The 15,520-nt window shown below is 42.5% G+C and overlaps 4 protein-coding genes across 8 annotated transcripts; 2 read left to right on the top strand and 2 right to left on the bottom strand.

Moving 5' to 3' along the window:
* The first annotated feature begins 81 nt into the window (after nt 1–81).
* LOC308401376 (uncharacterized protein) lies at nt 82–15,518 on the top strand. 5 transcript variants are annotated; one of them, XR_013972553.1, is made up of 4 exons: nt 82–993; nt 10,408–10,492; nt 14,850–14,986; nt 15,134–15,518. XR_013972553.1 is itself a non-coding variant. In XM_080889575.1 (3 exons), exons 1-3 carry the CDS (start codon nt 212–214, stop codon nt 14,865–14,867), a joined length of 885 nt encoding a protein of 294 aa, XP_080745701.1. In that variant the 5' UTR covers nt 82–211; the 3' UTR covers nt 14,868–15,518. The 5 variants fall into 5 exon arrangements, 2 of the variants coding, with proteins under 2 accessions (XP_080745701.1, XP_080745700.1); XM_080889575.1 differs by having other exon boundaries at nt 14,850–15,518; XM_080889574.1 differs by lacking the exons at nt 14,850–14,986; nt 15,134–15,518 and adding an exon at nt 11,323–11,504.
* LOC308401746 (histone H2A-like) lies at nt 3,174–3,818 on the bottom strand. The gene has a single exon (XM_080890126.1). It carries the CDS (start codon nt 3,778–3,780, stop codon nt 3,394–3,396), a length of 387 nt encoding a protein of 128 aa, XP_080746252.1. The 5' UTR covers nt 3,781–3,818; the 3' UTR covers nt 3,174–3,393.
* On the top strand, nt 4,040–5,087 carry LOC308401722 (histone H3.2). The gene has a single exon (XM_080890073.1). It carries the CDS (start codon nt 4,106–4,108, stop codon nt 4,514–4,516), a length of 411 nt encoding a protein of 136 aa, XP_080746199.1. The 5' UTR covers nt 4,040–4,105; the 3' UTR covers nt 4,517–5,087.
* Nucleotides 7,420–8,534, bottom strand: LOC308401775 (histone H4). The gene has a single exon (XM_080890178.1). It carries the CDS (start codon nt 7,965–7,967, stop codon nt 7,656–7,658), a length of 312 nt encoding a protein of 103 aa, XP_080746304.1. The 5' UTR covers nt 7,968–8,534; the 3' UTR covers nt 7,420–7,655.
* Nucleotides 15,519–15,520: the final 2 nt, after the last annotated feature.

Below are 15,520 nucleotides of genomic sequence, written 5' to 3'. Positions count from 1 at the left end.
AAGAGTCCCAAGAAGCCGCCGAGCAGCGCTGAGCTCCGCACCGAGTCACTGAGCTTTGGGAGCTCCACGAACCGAGAGCAGAGAGCACGAGAGTCCGACACGAGGCCTGTACGAGGAGACACAAGCCCGCTGTGGACGGCTCCACTGTCGACCTGCAGTGCTGCTCACACACTCACTTTAAGCTCTTTGATCCCGAGACACGAAACACAAAATGAAGCATTGCGAGGCACGCGCGAGAGCTGCGCGCGCTGCCTTCACTCTCAACGGTTCTCATGATGCGTTTAAGTGCAGCGTGGCGCTTCCGACTTGCCATCACTGTACCGTGAATCTCGATCAGACGCGAAAGAGGAAAATGTCCGAGGAAGCTCCCGCACCTGCTGTCGTCCCGGCCAAGGCGGCCAAGAAGAAGAAGACGACGGCTTCTAAGCCCAAGAAGGTCGGCCCCAGCGTGGGCGAGCTGATTGTGAAAACCGTGGCCGCTTCCAAGGAGCGCAGCGGCGTGTCCGCAGCCGCGCTCAAGAAGGCTCTGGCTGCCGGAGGCTACGATGTGGACAAGAACAAGGCCCGCGTCAAGACCGCCATCAAGAGCCTGGTAGCGAAGGGCACTCTGGTGCAGACCAAGGGCACCGGGGCCTCCGGATCCTTCAAGATGAACAAGAAGGTTACTGAGAGCAAAGCTAAGAAGCCCGCGAAGAAAGCCGCTCCTAAAGCCAAGAAGCCCGCCGCGGCCAAAGCCAAGAAACCGGCAGCAGCAGCTGCCAAGAAGTCGCCCAAGAAGGCAGCAGCAGCAGCTAAGAAGCCCGCAGCCGCTAAGAAGTCTCCCAAGAAGGCCAAGAAGCCCGCAGCGGCGGCCAAGAAAGCGCCCAAAAGCCCCAAGAAGGTGGCAAAGAGCCCCAAGAAGGTGCTCAAGAAGGCTCCCGCACCAAAGAAATCCCCCGCCAAGAAGGCCGCCAAGCCCAAAGTCAAGAAGGCGGCCACAGCAGCCAAGAAGAAGTGAGCTGACACCACTCTCACACTCAACAACGGCTCTTCTCAGAGCCACCACAGCAACACACAAGAGCTCCTTCCTCTCACTCACTCACCACTCTGTCATTCACAATAACGTCCATGTTATTAAAACACTTTTTTTCCCCCTCATTTGTCCTCATTACAATTACAACTTGGATTACTATCATGGTGCACATTAGTGCTGTCTAAGCAAGTCTACAACTACAAGAATACAAATATTAACAACTCAACATTTACAATCACACCTTCATAGTACAGACACCTGCCATTTTTCTATGAGACACTATCATGCAAGAAATACACCTTTAAAAGTTTCACCTACATTTTTAAAGTATTTTATTAAAAAAACATCAATTGTGACTGAAAATATTACATTTATAGATGCATGTTGTTATTATATATATAGATATATCTATCTAGATAGATATGAGATATGTGTCACTTCTACTTTTGTTTTTTGAAAGCCTACACTGGCTGTTGTACTGTATATTTTAATGATAACTAATAATATAATATTATCCAGGCAAAATGCTCTAATCTACAACCTTACCTCGCTAAATCTAGGCCAGTTGAACTGACATTCGGTCATTTCAAGGACACATAATTCCAAGCTGAACTCATACAGCTATTTATTTTACCATGTATTAATTTCATTACTCATTTTATAACCATTTTGATTCATGTACATTTGAACTAATGGAATTCTGTCGCATTAAGGGTGCAGGAAAATCCGTTATTTTAAAATATAGCCTTGAGGTTTACTTCTTGACCTCACCCATTCTTTGGATATCCCAGCTGAAGAAGAGTCCGGGGCTGCCCTGTGTCCCCCTCCACAGTAGTTTTCCACTAATTCTATTGTTCAGTCTGGGGGGGCTGTCCTCTAACCAGACTAGTAACTGTGGCTTCTTGTTCTTGGCTGAGGCAGATTTCACTCACTTTATAACAGGCAGACCCCCACTGTCAATGCATTTTTCATACTATACAGTTACACACCAAAGTTTATAGCTGAACCAACTGATTTGGCACGTCAGAGGTCAGGGTTCAGCAACTTAATGTCATTCTTGGGAGCTTTAAGGTCGCATGAAATGCTTTGAGAACACAAATCCACTATTGTCCTTAAAACAGGGGTTGACAAAGACATTCTAACAAAAGCCACACTTAGGAATCATTTCCTGTTCTTCTGATCACCAGCTGCCCCCTATTATCCAAGCAAACTCTATTGTAATAGTTTTATTCTACTCACAATAGACACAAAAACCTAAGCGTAGATGTAAGTGACTTGACAAAATGTCCCAAATTCAGCAGCAGTGCTGAACACGTCGCAAACAGCTGCACATTTTCCTCCCTCTGTACCAAACAAGTCCACCTGTCCCTCTCCACCTCACGTTGTTATATTTTCCTATTGTGTTTAACAAGGTTTGAACTGCGTGTTGTCTGTTTCCATGAGCTTAGAAACTGTTTTAATTATAAAGCGAACCATGATGAGTGTCCACAGTCAGTTATGAAGCTAATAATTAGTGACATCCAATTTACTCTTTGTAGCTCTCTTCACGACAACACAGACACAGATCGGTTCTTTGAAACGGGCGTTTATTACTTGGGCCTTCTCTCCTCAGCTTCACCATCACCAGTACGCCGATACGCCGTGAGAACTGGTCACGAGCGAACAGTACAAACCAATTAGCAACTTTACAGTACACATATTAAGTCCAAACACAAATAAAAAAAAACATTTCTCAAATGACAAATACCTCGTTGGCTGCTTGTCCAGAAAAGAGGTCCTTAAGTCCTTGTATTGCCCTTTCTTTTAGTGAACCTTTAGCTTAAATCGCTTCATGAGAGACATCTGCTCATGAAAGGTCTCGTGTGCTCTCGTTAAGGGTATTCTCATGAGACACTAGCTCTCACCTTACACATGTACATTTCAAATAAAGACATTTCAACGCAAACTATATATATTCATGAAATTATGTAACTTATAAATCAGTCATCTACATCATGAAATCCACACAGAACATTTTAACAGCATTTACTCTTAATTAGTAAGATGAGCAATGAGGTGAATATGACCCCACACCACAACGCAGGAGACAGAGCTTTTTGCTTTAGCTTTATATCAAGACCTAAAGTAAGTTTCATTGACAAAAACACACAGAGCTTTGGAGTTAATGAAAGTAGTTTTTATTTGAAGGTGGATTTCAGTCCCTGACTATGTAAGATGACATGAATAAATGTACATTTCAAAGTAAATCAAGATGCATAATCTACATTTCCCAGTACACAACTTGTTACAAACACCATAACAGCAAGAAGGATGTTTGCTCAGAGAGAAGTGTGTGGCTCTTAAAAGAGCCTTTGTTGTTGGTGAAGCCGAGCGCTTTGCGTTTACTTGGCCTTGGCGGGCTTCTCGGTCTTCTTGGGCAGCAGTACAGCCTGGATGTTGGGCAGCACACCACCCTGAGCGATGGTGACTCCCCCCAGGAGCTTGTTGAGCTCCTCGTCGTTGCGCACAGCCAGCTGCAGGTGACGTGGGATGATACGAGTCTTCTTGTTGTCGCGGGCTGCGTTGCCAGCCAGCTCCAGGATCTCAGCGGTCAGGTACTCGAGCACAGCTGCCAGGTAAACAGGGGCACCGGCTCCCACACGCTCGGCATAGTTGCCTTTGCGCAGCAGCCTGTGGACACGACCCACGGGGAACTGAAGCCCGGCACGGGAGGAGCGGGTCTTGGCCTTAGCTCTGGCTTTGCCTCCGGTCTTTCCGCGCCCACTCATTTTGACAGGTTCTTTTCTTCGTAGTATCGAGACTGAGAGAAAATGTGGTCCGATCAGCTCAAAGCCTCGCTTATATTTCCGCAGAGCGCGCGCAGCTTCGTCACGCACCAATCGCAGAGAGGCTTGCGGCAGCGCGCAACATCAATGCACTTTTCTCCAATGAGCAGCACACACCGAGGCGGGGCGATGCTCCACGTGGAGCACGTCACCAATCACGAGCCGGAGCGGCACCGCGTCACAGCCAGTCACACACTTTAAGAGCAGCGAGTCTCCTCTGTTCGCTACATTTTCTGCTCGTATCACAAGAAAAGAAAAGTGAGGAAGAATGGCACGAACCAAGCAGACTGCTCGCAAGTCTACTGGCGGCAAAGCCCCCAGGAAGCAGCTGGCCACCAAGGCCGCTCGTAAGAGCGCCCCGGCCACCGGAGGCGTCAAGAAGCCCCACCGTTATAGGCCTGGTACCGTGGCTCTGCGCGAGATCCGCCGTTACCAGAAATCCACCGAGCTGCTGATCCGCAAGCTGCCCTTCCAGCGTCTGGTCCGCGAGATCGCTCAGGACTTCAAGACCGACCTGCGCTTCCAGAGCTCTGCTGTCATGGCTCTGCAGGAGGCCAGCGAGGCTTATCTGGTCGGACTCTTCGAGGACACCAACCTGTGCGCCATCCACGCCAAAAGGGTCACCATCATGCCCAAAGACATCCAGCTGGCTCGCCGCATCCGCGGAGAGAGAGCTTAAGCTGCACGCTCTCCTACAAACAACGGCTCTTTTCAGAGCCACCTCACTCACACCAAGAGCTCGCTCCTTTATTCTTTTTATTAGTATTTTTTTTATAACACAAGTTTTATGCTCACTTGAATCTTAATGCTGTTTCTATACCAGAAATTACACTTTGCATCAACGTGGAATTCACTGACTTTATTTTCACAATTGCCTCACTATGGCCAATGTCATTGGCTGGGCCTTTCACGGACCTGTTTACGTCTTCATGCATTCTCAGTCATCCAGGAAAGTAAATCTCCAAAAAGTTGATTCTGTTCATAGATGTAAAACAAATATGCCAGCAGTTTATCTCAGTTAACGAGAGGAGCAGGCATGTGTGTGGCCCCTTCACATAGTGGACATTGAGTTGTTGTGTGGGGCATGTAGTCCATGTCTTTTGCTGTAACAGTAGTTCATGTTGAGAATAAAACATCCCAGCTCACTGATTTGATCGGGGCAATAGTGCCTAAAATGTTGCATCATTTTGCCGAGAGATCTTTTACTTTGTGGTCATCTTAGATGGACAAAAACCACCAGGTCATTCAGTGTTCCCTTAGTGTTAATGCATATAAGAGATGTTGGTGCACTATAACTGAACTAATGTTGTTAAGTCCTTAAAGTCATATTCTTTTATTATCATGACTGTATTTGAAGCTTCCTTTTTTTTGGTATGATACCTGATTGATATGGAATATGGCTGAAGTAAACAAAAGTCTAAAATACTTACTCAGTCATTTGTTTAATGGTCATTTAACATTAAGTAATTCACATATAAAACTATGAATTGTAATTTTAAATGGTTTAAAAGCATGAAGAATAGCACATGTAGGCAAGTATATTTCTCCTCTTTTTAAAAAATAATAAAATAAATAATAATAATCAAGAAACAAAGACAAAAGCAGGGCAGGGTTTGGAGGTTGAATCATCCATCCCCACCAATGCCAAAACCAAATCTAAGCCCTTGTCAGGATCATCCCCCACCACCTGCAGCTGGCCGTCCACAACGACGAAGAGCTGAACAAGCTGCTGGGCCGACAACATCCAGGCCAAGAAGAATGAGAAAGCTGAATAAAATCCAGCCACTTTCCTCAACCGACTAACGGCTCTTGTAAGAGCCACTCACCTCTGAGAGTACACTTGGTTAAAGTAATGACACTAAATCTTTAATCCATAGGTGTCAAACTCATGTTCACACTAGAACTGAAGTGGGACAGCCCTGTTAGTCTATCAGTATGTGCAACACATTTAGTTGTTTTAGTACATGAATAAAAATCTGAAATCTGTGAAGTTATTACCCAGACTTTTCTTTTTAAAAACTTGCTTTGAAACCAGAGATCTGTGTCGTAAGTGCATAAGATGAGATGACCTTGATTAGTCCCACAGGTGGGAAATTTGTTTCGTTACAGCAAAAGTGCAAAGTTATGTAGCAGAAATTAGAAAACACTGGTATGCAATAGAATACAAATGCTATATACAACTGAGTAAGAAAATAGAAAAGTACAACTTTGTCAGAAAAAAAGAATTGCACATATAGCAGTCTTATTGCACTTGTGTGGATGTGTGTGTTTGATCAGCTGCAAGTCTTTGTTGTAGAGTCTGACAGCAGTGGGGAGGAAAGACCTGAGTAATCTCTCTGTCCCACATCGTGGGTGCTGCAGCCTGCCACTAAAGGAGCTGCTCAGTGCTGTCAGAGTTTATGCTGTCAGAAGCATAAACATTGTCTCATTGTTTGTTCCTTAAAGTACTTGCATTAAAACTTAAAAACAAGACAGCTGAACAGATTAAAGAGGTTCAGACTTATAATTGTAAATCACTACAAACTCTCATTTAGGTCTAAGATTCATTTAGACCGAAAGCGAACCACAGCTGTGAGCTACATGCAAACACTAGTGGTGTGGTGTATTTTCTGTAATTCTGATCCACTCCTTCAAAGGAGCTTTTTTTAAATTATTATTATTATTTATACCTGGACGCACGTCAACTAAATGTAGACAACCTGGCAAAACTTCTTGTTTGCGATGTGGGTCGTTTCATCACAGATCATTTACAGTTGCCTTTGATACTTTGTTTGCAGTTTAAACAGACATGTTGCATTTCAAGTGCATAAAATCTGCGTACTAAAACATATGTTAGACAATGTTGCTTGTATGAAGGTTATGTCAGGATTGTGAGAGTGAGATCACATCAAAACTGTTATATTGATATGATTGGTGAAGATGATATTTCAGGCACACATCAGGAAGAGGTTTAAGAAGCTTCATTGGGTTTCAGCCACTCATGTCCACCTTTTACTAGATCAAAGGTGGGTTAGTTACCTAAAAAAAATAAATTAATTAAAAAAAAAAAAAAGAATCTACTAAGCAAGCACTTCTGTTTCAAGCAGATTTATGGCAGGAAGACATTTACAAATAAACTGATGAATAAGTGAAATTTATTATTTTTCTTTTGTTTGGTCTATGACTGTTCAGTGAGTATTAATAAACAGTGGTATTGAATAGGCCTGTAACCTGTGAAGTTCAGTTTGTGGTCATGACAGTTATTGTAACGTTGTGAAGAAAAGCACGCATTACAGCTGAATCTTATAGCAAAACGGAGAGTCAATATAATATTGTAGCGTCCCTCGACAGACGATCAGCGTTCCGGTTACCGGTGTTTATTCAGAATAGTAACACGGGCTAATGTGGGCCGTAGCCAACGCCAACACAACGGGGAAAGTGCCCTCTACAGCAACAGCACAACCCCCAACACTCTTCTGTCTTCCGCCACACACAAACCACTCAAATCCCCGCCCCCGAACACTGTCAGCCAACCACACACCTGCTCTCCTCCAGACTTTGTCATTGGTAGCTGATGTGATTGACAGGCTAACCGGCCTCTCGACTACTGCACATTCAAGGACACTCGGTAAATCACCATGCTGCGGATGTGGTCCAACTATGCCGTAAGTAATTGGCAATTCTGAACACAATACACTGATAACACAACAGTCAACGGACTTGTAACCCAGTCAGTTACAATATGTAGGCAATGTCAGTCGGTCATAAGGGAACAAAACTCTCAAAGTGAAAGTGGGTGGCTCTTAAAAGAGCCGTTTGATGGATTAGGGCGAATGAGTTTAACCGCCAAAGCCGTACAGAGTGCGGCCCTGCCTCTTCAGAGCGTACACCACATCCATGGCGGTCACAGTCTTCCTCTTGGCGTGCTCAGTGTAGGTGACGGCATCACGGATGACGTTCTCCAGGAACACCTTGAGCACACCACGAGTCTCCTCGTAGATGAGGCCGGAGATACGCTTCACTCCGCCACGGCGAGCCAGACGACGGATAGCGGGTTTGGTGATACCCTGGATGTTATCACGGAGAACTTTACGGTGACGCTTGGCGCCTCCCTTGCCGAGTCCTTTGCCACCCTTGCCCCGTCCACTCATGGTTACAGTTTCTTCTTTGAACAAACAAAGTCGAATGAAGTTCAATCCCACGGAGCCGTCTTATTATGTGTGCTCAGCGGACGTAAAAGGAAACAGACGGTGCGAGGCTCGCTGGACGACTCGAAGCTCAGTGGCTCCGCCCACTCCTCTCTTCTCTAAATGTGGAAATGTTGTCTTTTGTTAATGACAAATCAAATCTAACCGAATGGAGGCTCACAACAAATCGCACCCACAATGTCATGTCAGTGTTTTTCGAAATCTACAAGTGTATTTACTTGTGTACAGTAAACTGCGATGGAGACAACCAGTGCCACTCCACCCCCAATGAAGCCTCTTAAACCTCTTCCTGATGTGTGCCTGAAATATCATCTTCAACTCTCAAAATCCTGACATAACCTTCATACAAGCAAGATTGTTTGCAGTTTAAACAGACATGTTGCATTTCAAGTGCATAAAATCTGGCTACTAAAACATAAGTATCAAAGGCAACTGTAAATGATCTGTGATGAAACGACCCACATCGCAAACAAGAAGTTTTGCCAGATTGTCTACATTGACGTGCTTCCAGGTAAAAAAAAAAAAAAAAAAAAAGCTCCTTTGAAGGAGTGGATCAGAATTACAGAAAATACACCACACACAAAGTGTGTTTGCATGTAGCTCACAGCTGTGGTTTGCTGTCGGTCTAAATGAATCTTAGACCTAAATGAGAGTTTGTAGTGATTTACAATTATAAGTCTGAACCTCTTCAATCTACTCAGCTGTCTTTTTTTAAGTTTTAGTGCAAGTACTTTAAGGAACAAACAATGAGACAATGTTTATGTTCTTACTACACAGATTTCTGTTTTTACATTAAGTTTATAAAAAAGAAAAGTCTGGGTAATAACTTTACAATTCAAGTCAGTCAGATTTTTATTCATGTACTAAAACAACTAAATGTGTTGCACATACTGATAGACTAACAGGGCTGTCCCACTTCAGTTCTAGTGTGAACATGAGTTTGACACCTATGGATTAAAGATTTAGTTTCATTACTTTAACCAAGTGTACTCTCAGAGGTGAGTGGCTCTTACAAGAGCCGTTAGTTGGTTGAGGAAAGTGGCTGGATTTTATTCAGCTTTCTCATTCTTCTTGGCCTGGATGTTGGGCAGCACAACACATTCAAAATTACAATCCATAGTTTTATATGTAAATTATATAATGTCAAATTACCATTAAACAAATGACTGACTAAGAAATTTAGACTTTAGTTTACTTCAGCCATATTCCATATAAATCAGGTATCAAAGGGGCAGGGGCTTGAGCACCTTTCCTGATGGGTGCCCAAAGTGCCCTTTTGTTGAGGCAACTTTTAAAAAAAGAATTATTTATTTATTTATTTTTTATGTGTGTGTGCAGAGTCCTGTCTGTGCCCCTCAACAATAATATATTTTAATAATATATTAATAACAATAATATTTAACTATTAATCACAGTTTTGCTAAATAAAAGGCTTTGGCTTGCAATTTTTGCAGGTGAATTTTTTTCAGGTGAATTTTTGCAGATGAATTTTTGCAGGTGAATATTTTTGCAGGGAAATTTGGAGGATAAAAATTCAGTGTCATAAATTCAATGTCTAAAAATACTTGAATTCTGATGATACTATATTTCTTCCATAGAGAAACACAAGTTAACTCAGAGACACAGACTGATGCGACAAAACCAGTAAGTAGGTGTAAAGCGTACACTGTAGTGTGTAGCACCCAGGAGTATTAGCTTATTACGTACACGTTGGTAAGCTGTCTTGTTGCAACTGACGAACTGAAACAAACGAGCGTGCTGTGTGTGCAACAGCGCGACAAACATTACCTGTCCTTTTATTAACTGCACAGGTAGTGCTGGTCATAGCTGCTGGCTACCTGTGTAAGGCTGTCATGGGTCTGTAGCTCTGTCACCGTTTTAGGGAACATATTTAGTTTTAAAGCAAGTTTCCGGGCTTTTCCTGCCTTTCTGGAGGGATTATATTTCACTAAAAAATGATCTAATATGCATGTCCACATAATTATGCATTATTATAATATTTTAAAAAAAAAACACACGCTGTATTTTAAAGAACATACATTAAGAAGCAGATTATATTAGATTTATATTTTAAATAAGACAAAATTTGGATTTTACAGCAGTAAAATTATTGTATCTCTACAGTTTAAACATGTAATAAGCTTTGCCCCTGCACAGAGTGGATAGTGAAACAAATGGAATCATCATAATGACATTATTTCATATTTATATTTATATTAAGAAGAGAAGCAAAGAGTGATTCACAGGCAGAGCCTAATTTATTTCTCACAGTTTTTTGTTGCTTTATGGTTCCAAGCGCTGTCACCAATCTTTGCATTTTGTTACTATCTCATGACACTTGTTTAATCAGCTACCATCTCTATGGACTTTTTAATGTCTACAGTCTCAGATCAACACAGCCCTGCCCTCCAGTACTATCAGCAGCAGGAGCAGCAGGAACCCCTCAACAGCAACATTTTACCCATCAGGTAAAACATCGGCTTGTGCCGTGATATTTAAACCGAGCAGCATCACTGACTTTCAGCTTGTTGTGTTTGTGGATATATGACTGACTTTAATTATCCATAAAATCATCACAATCTCTGTAAGATTAAAGTCAACTATTGAACGGCGTATATTTTGAAGTAAAGGCTTTAAAACCAAGTTAGTACAAACATCGCTAATGTCACATAACTTACCCGACATGTGGCCAACAGTAATGTTTTAATGTTCTTCATTATAAAAACATTTGCGCATAAATAAGTGACATAATATTCAGTACTTATGAAGGCTACACCAACCCATCCTTAAAATTCAGGGAAATTAAGGACGCATTTGAGGGCCGCATTTCGAGCAGTCTTTGAATTGGGACAGCCTTCGTCGTGTCGCTGTGACGTAATCGGCCTTAAAATGCGGCCTTTAATCAAATCAAATCAAATCACTTTTATTGTCACATCACATGTGCAGGTACATTGGTACAGCACATGTGAGTGAAATTCTTGTGTGCGAGCTTCACAAGCAACAGAGTTGTGCAAAATACAATAATGTAAACAAGCAAAATACAAGAATGGCTACATCTGAAACTAATAAATATATGTACAATATATAATAGTATATGCATTTCTGGATGTGTATACTAAATGTTTTTCTACGTGTGTGTATACACATTTTTACAAATTAAATAGAGTAAACAATAAAATAAAATATATAAAAATATACAGAGTTGAGACATGTGCAGAACAGTGGCATTACTGTACAGTGTGTAGTGCATAATGTTAAAGTTCCAGTAGTGAAGCTGAGGTGTCTATGACGTGTTCAGCAGTCTGATGGCCTGGTGGAAGAAGCTGTCTCTCAGTCTGCTGGTACGGGACCGGATGCTGCAGAACCTCCTTCCTGATGGAAACAGTCTGAACAGTTTATGGCTGGGGTGACTGGAGTCCTTGATGATCCTCCCCGCTTTCCTCAGGCACCGCTTCCTGTAGATGTCTTGGAGGGAGGGAAGCTCACCTCCAATTATCCGTTCAGAGCACCGCACTACTCGCTGGAGAGCTTTGTGGTTGTAAGCGGTGCTGTTGCCATACCAGGTGGTGATGCATCCAGTGAGGATGCTCTCAATGGCACAGTGATAGAAGGTCCTGAGGATGCGGGGGCTCATGCCGAATCTTTTCAGTCTCCTGAGAAAGAAGAGGCGCTGCTGCGCCTTCTTCACTGTTTTGTTTATGTGTACTGACCACGTAAGATCCTCAGCCAGATGTACTCCAAGGAACTGGAAGCTGCTCACTCTCTCCACAGCAGCGCCGTTGATGGTGATGGGGGTGTGTACTTCTCTGCACCTCCGGAAGTCCACTATCAACTCCTTTGTCTTTGCGACGTTGAGGGTGAGATGGTTGTCTTGACACCAGTGGGTCAGGGCGCTGACCTCCTCCCTGTAAGCCGTCTCATCGCCGTTGGTGATAAGACCCACCACTGTAGTGTCGTCCGCAAACTTCACAAGGCAGAATTGACAAATAAAGTTGACTTTGACTTTGACTTTTTGACTTTGATGTTGGAATTGTTAGCGGCTGTGCAGTCGTAGGTGTAGAGTGAGTACAGGAGAGGGCTCAGTACACACCCCTGTGGAGCACCAGTGTTCAGTGTGATGGGGGATGAGGTGATGCTGCAGGTAAGGCTGCAGACCCCAAATCTGGTCATTGGTACTTCCTGGCTTGTGTAGTTACTAGGTAACAAAAGCCCAACACTGCCCCTAGCGTCCTGGAGCACTTCCGTTGTGTTTTGGAATTTGCAAGTGTTTTGGAGTTTGTATGTGCTTTGTCTCTAGGGGCCACCGTAATTTTGGCATCTAGTCGCCAACTTTCTGCCCTATAATAGTTCAACAAATGAGCCTTTTGTATTATAGTTAGTCTAGTTGTGTGTTTATAAAGTTAAAGTGCACATCATCAAGTCAGGTGGGTTTGTCATTTCCACCATGTGCAGTACAGTACACAGTGAAGTAAGACCATAGTGCTGCATATAACAGACACAGGATCACAAAAATTGCATATATGGAGAAACTACAACAAAACGAATAGATATACGTAGTGATGTGACGTTCTGTATCGAGGCTTCGAAGCTTCTGTCGAGTAATGGAGGGGGCGTTTCCGCGATGCGCATAACAAGGCTTGCTTCATTCATGGGAGGAGCTGAAAATGATGACGTCTGAAGCCTCGCTGCCCGGCTGTACCACGTGACTGTTTCAGGAAGTGGTTCGAACTTTGCCGTGAGCTATGACTGAGATATAAACTCCTCAGACTTCATTCAAAATGTGGATGTTTGATGGAGAGTTGCGGTTAGTGAGAGTTTGGAGACAGTTTGGAGGTTTATGAGAGTGATGAGAGAAAGTCAGGAGAGAATGGAGCCAGCTAAGAAGAGGAGGATGTCCTCCCCTGTGTGGGAACATTTTGATCTTATTCCTCCCAACAAGGTATGTAAATTTCTACAGAAGATGTATTTTCATAATACTGATGGTGCAATACAATTTATGTTAAGCTGTCTTTACTTTTGTACAAGGTGAAGTGTTTGCTATGTGCCAGGGAGCTGGGATATAACAACAACACATCATCCATGCTTAGGCACTACAGAGCTTTGCATGAGAATAGGAACACCAATTGTGGAGCAAGACCAGGTGAGCCATCAAATGCAATGATAATATAGCATGCAGTAGTGATGGCCCGCTTGAAGCTGAAGCTCCGGTGCATGTGTCAAAAAAATCAACACACTGCTTCAGAAGCACTGTGTCGAAGCTTGATTCGTTTGGCCAAAGTCAAGTGATCAGTGACGTCCGAAGCTTCATTTAGAGTGTGACTGCTTCGGTGTCTGATTCAATGGTTTATAAGCAGGTGAATCATTCGCGGGATTTGTGGAGTGTTTTGATGGTGACAGATAGCGAACCACTGATCATTCTACTGAGAGATTTGGAGCCAGCGAGGAATAGAGGAGGTTCTGTTGTGCGGGAGAATTTTGAGTAGATTTTTGTCAATCGGGTGGGTTTTCCAGCTTTGTGTTCTTGTTGTTTGCCGGAGGTTTCTTCCTGTTAAAAGGGAGTTTTTCCTTCCCACTGTCGCCAAAGTGCTTGCTCATAGGGGGTCATATGATTGTTGGGTTTTTCTCTGTATCTATGAAGCACCTTGAGGCGACTTTTGTTGTGATTTGGCGCTATATAAATAAAATTGAATTGAATTGAATTTAAATTTTGTTTTGTGCGTGTTTATTATATCTGAAAACGGGAAAAAGGTAAAATGTCAAACATCTGCTTCCATAATATAAATATCATTAAATAACTTTAGAAAAACTTCCACTTGATTCTTTACATGTAATGTTGTAAAAATATATATTTTATTGTTTAATTAATCTGAAAATGTTAGTCTGCCAAATGTGCAGCAATTTAATGTATTTATTCTCTTTAGCTGATAGTTTGTGGGGCCCAGGTAGACTGTATAACTGCATCTCTACCAGTTTCTGTGCACTCCAGCCTCCTCTGTGCCATGTGAAGGGATTTTCCTTAAGGCAGGAGAAATTATCTCCACGAAAAGGAACAGTTTCCGCCATCGCACACTAGAACAAATTCTCTTTTTAAATAAAAATGGAAAAGGGTTACCGTCAATGCATCATGTTTTTAATTTGCAAGTTCATAAGCATTTTCCTTTTCCATTTCACAATCAATTCTACCCCCAGGTCAAAAATATGTCTGGGAAAATTTCCCTAATATAATATTATTTATAAATATACCCCTCCGGCGATTAAATGCATACGTGCATGGAGGCAGGACCTCAGAGCAGAAGCATACTCCATAATGTGTTGTACATTATTATATGTATATATTATATGTAACGTGGTATTTTTCAATTATTGTATTTTACCAACATCAAGAAGTCACAAGCAAAGACAGACCACACCATGATGCATATTTAAACAAGGAGAGTTTACTGATCAAAACTATTTATTAAACAAATAAAACACATTTTTTTAACCACCAAAAAATACACGTTCAAAGCAACACAACGGCGGCCCAATATCAGACAGGATTCCACTCTGTAGAGTGTGCAATCATAATGAAGCGGTTGGTTTTATTTTGTGGATTCAAGCTGCTCTTCATATTTTTGGCCACCAAATGTCACCAGAGAGGACTGTGTTGAAAAGCTTCGAGTAATGAACCGTTTTTCAATACAAGCGTCAGTGCTTCAGAAAGCTTCATTTGGCCATCACTAGCATGCAGTAATGTTACTAAATGATATAACAATATTATACAAGTGCAATAAGTTACGTGTGTGATATTTATATTTGTGCTTTGTTTTTATTGTCTTTCCTCAGGAGAACAATCTCAAATAGATGAAGACCTGGTTAGCATGGTGATTGAGGACTCCCAGCCATTTATCATTGTGGAGGACAAAGGATTTAAAAGATTTGTTGAATCATTAAATCCTAGCTATGTTCTCCCCACTAAAAAGGTCATAACAGCAGTGAAAATTTAGTTTTTACAGAATAAAATGTGAACAGGCAGGACTGAACCTCAAAGCCTAAGTGTGTAGCTACACTACACACTGCTTCACAGCCACGTCGTACTTTTAAACAAAATGTTTTTTTCTTTCCTTTAGGCCCTGAAAGTCATGGTGGAGGCCAGGTACCAGAAGATGAAGGAGAAAGCTAAGGCCAGCATTGAGAAGGCAGCAGCTGTGAGTCTGACATCAGATATATGGACCTCCAACACAGAGGCCTATCTTTCAGTCACCTGCCATTTTGTTGATGAGTCCAGCACATTAAATACTGTTGTTTTAGGAGTGCAGTATTTTCCTAATGCACACACTGAAGAAAACACAAGTGAAAGGCTCACTCATGACAGAATGGGCAATTACTGACAAAGTCACATGCCTAGTAACAGATGGGGCTGCTAATATGAGGGCTTGTGCAAGGGAACTACGACTCAAACATGCCATATGCATAGCTCACACCCTGAACTTAGTGGTGAAGAAGGCCCTTGACCA

The sequence above is a fragment of the Rhamphochromis sp. 'chilingali' genome, assembly GCF_963969265.1.
Source record: "Rhamphochromis sp. 'chilingali' genome assembly, chromosome: 1".
NCBI lineage: Eukaryota > Metazoa > Chordata > Actinopteri > Cichliformes > Cichlidae > Rhamphochromis > Rhamphochromis sp. 'chilingali'.
The sequence above is the reverse complement of the archived record's forward strand: the minus strand, read 5'-3'. Positions and strand labels throughout refer to the sequence as shown.

What these genes read in the sequence shown, in the direction of transcription:
- LOC308401376 (XM_080889574.1), top strand. Translation starts at nt 212, where the DNA reads ATGAAGCATTGCGAGGCACGCGCGAGAGCTGCGCGCGCTGCCTTCACT. An exon ending in GCCACAGCAGCCAAGAAGAA is followed by an intron (nt 994 to 10,407) that starts GTGAGCTGACAC and finishes TAATGTCTACAG; the next exon opens with TCTCAGATCAACACAGCCCT. An exon ending in AGCAACATTTTACCCATCAG is followed by an intron (nt 10,493 to 11,322) that starts GTAAAACATCGG and finishes TGACGTGTTCAG; the next exon opens with CAGTCTGATGGCCTGGTGGA.
- LOC308401746 (XM_080890126.1), bottom strand. Translation starts at nt 3,780, where the DNA reads ATGAGTGGGCGCGGAAAGACCGGAGGCAAAGCCAGAGCTAAGGCCAAG.
- LOC308401722 (XM_080890073.1), top strand. Translation starts at nt 4,106, where the DNA reads ATGGCACGAACCAAGCAGACTGCTCGCAAGTCTACTGGCGGCAAAGCC.
- LOC308401775 (XM_080890178.1), bottom strand. Translation starts at nt 7,967, where the DNA reads ATGAGTGGACGGGGCAAGGGTGGCAAAGGACTCGGCAAGGGAGGCGCC.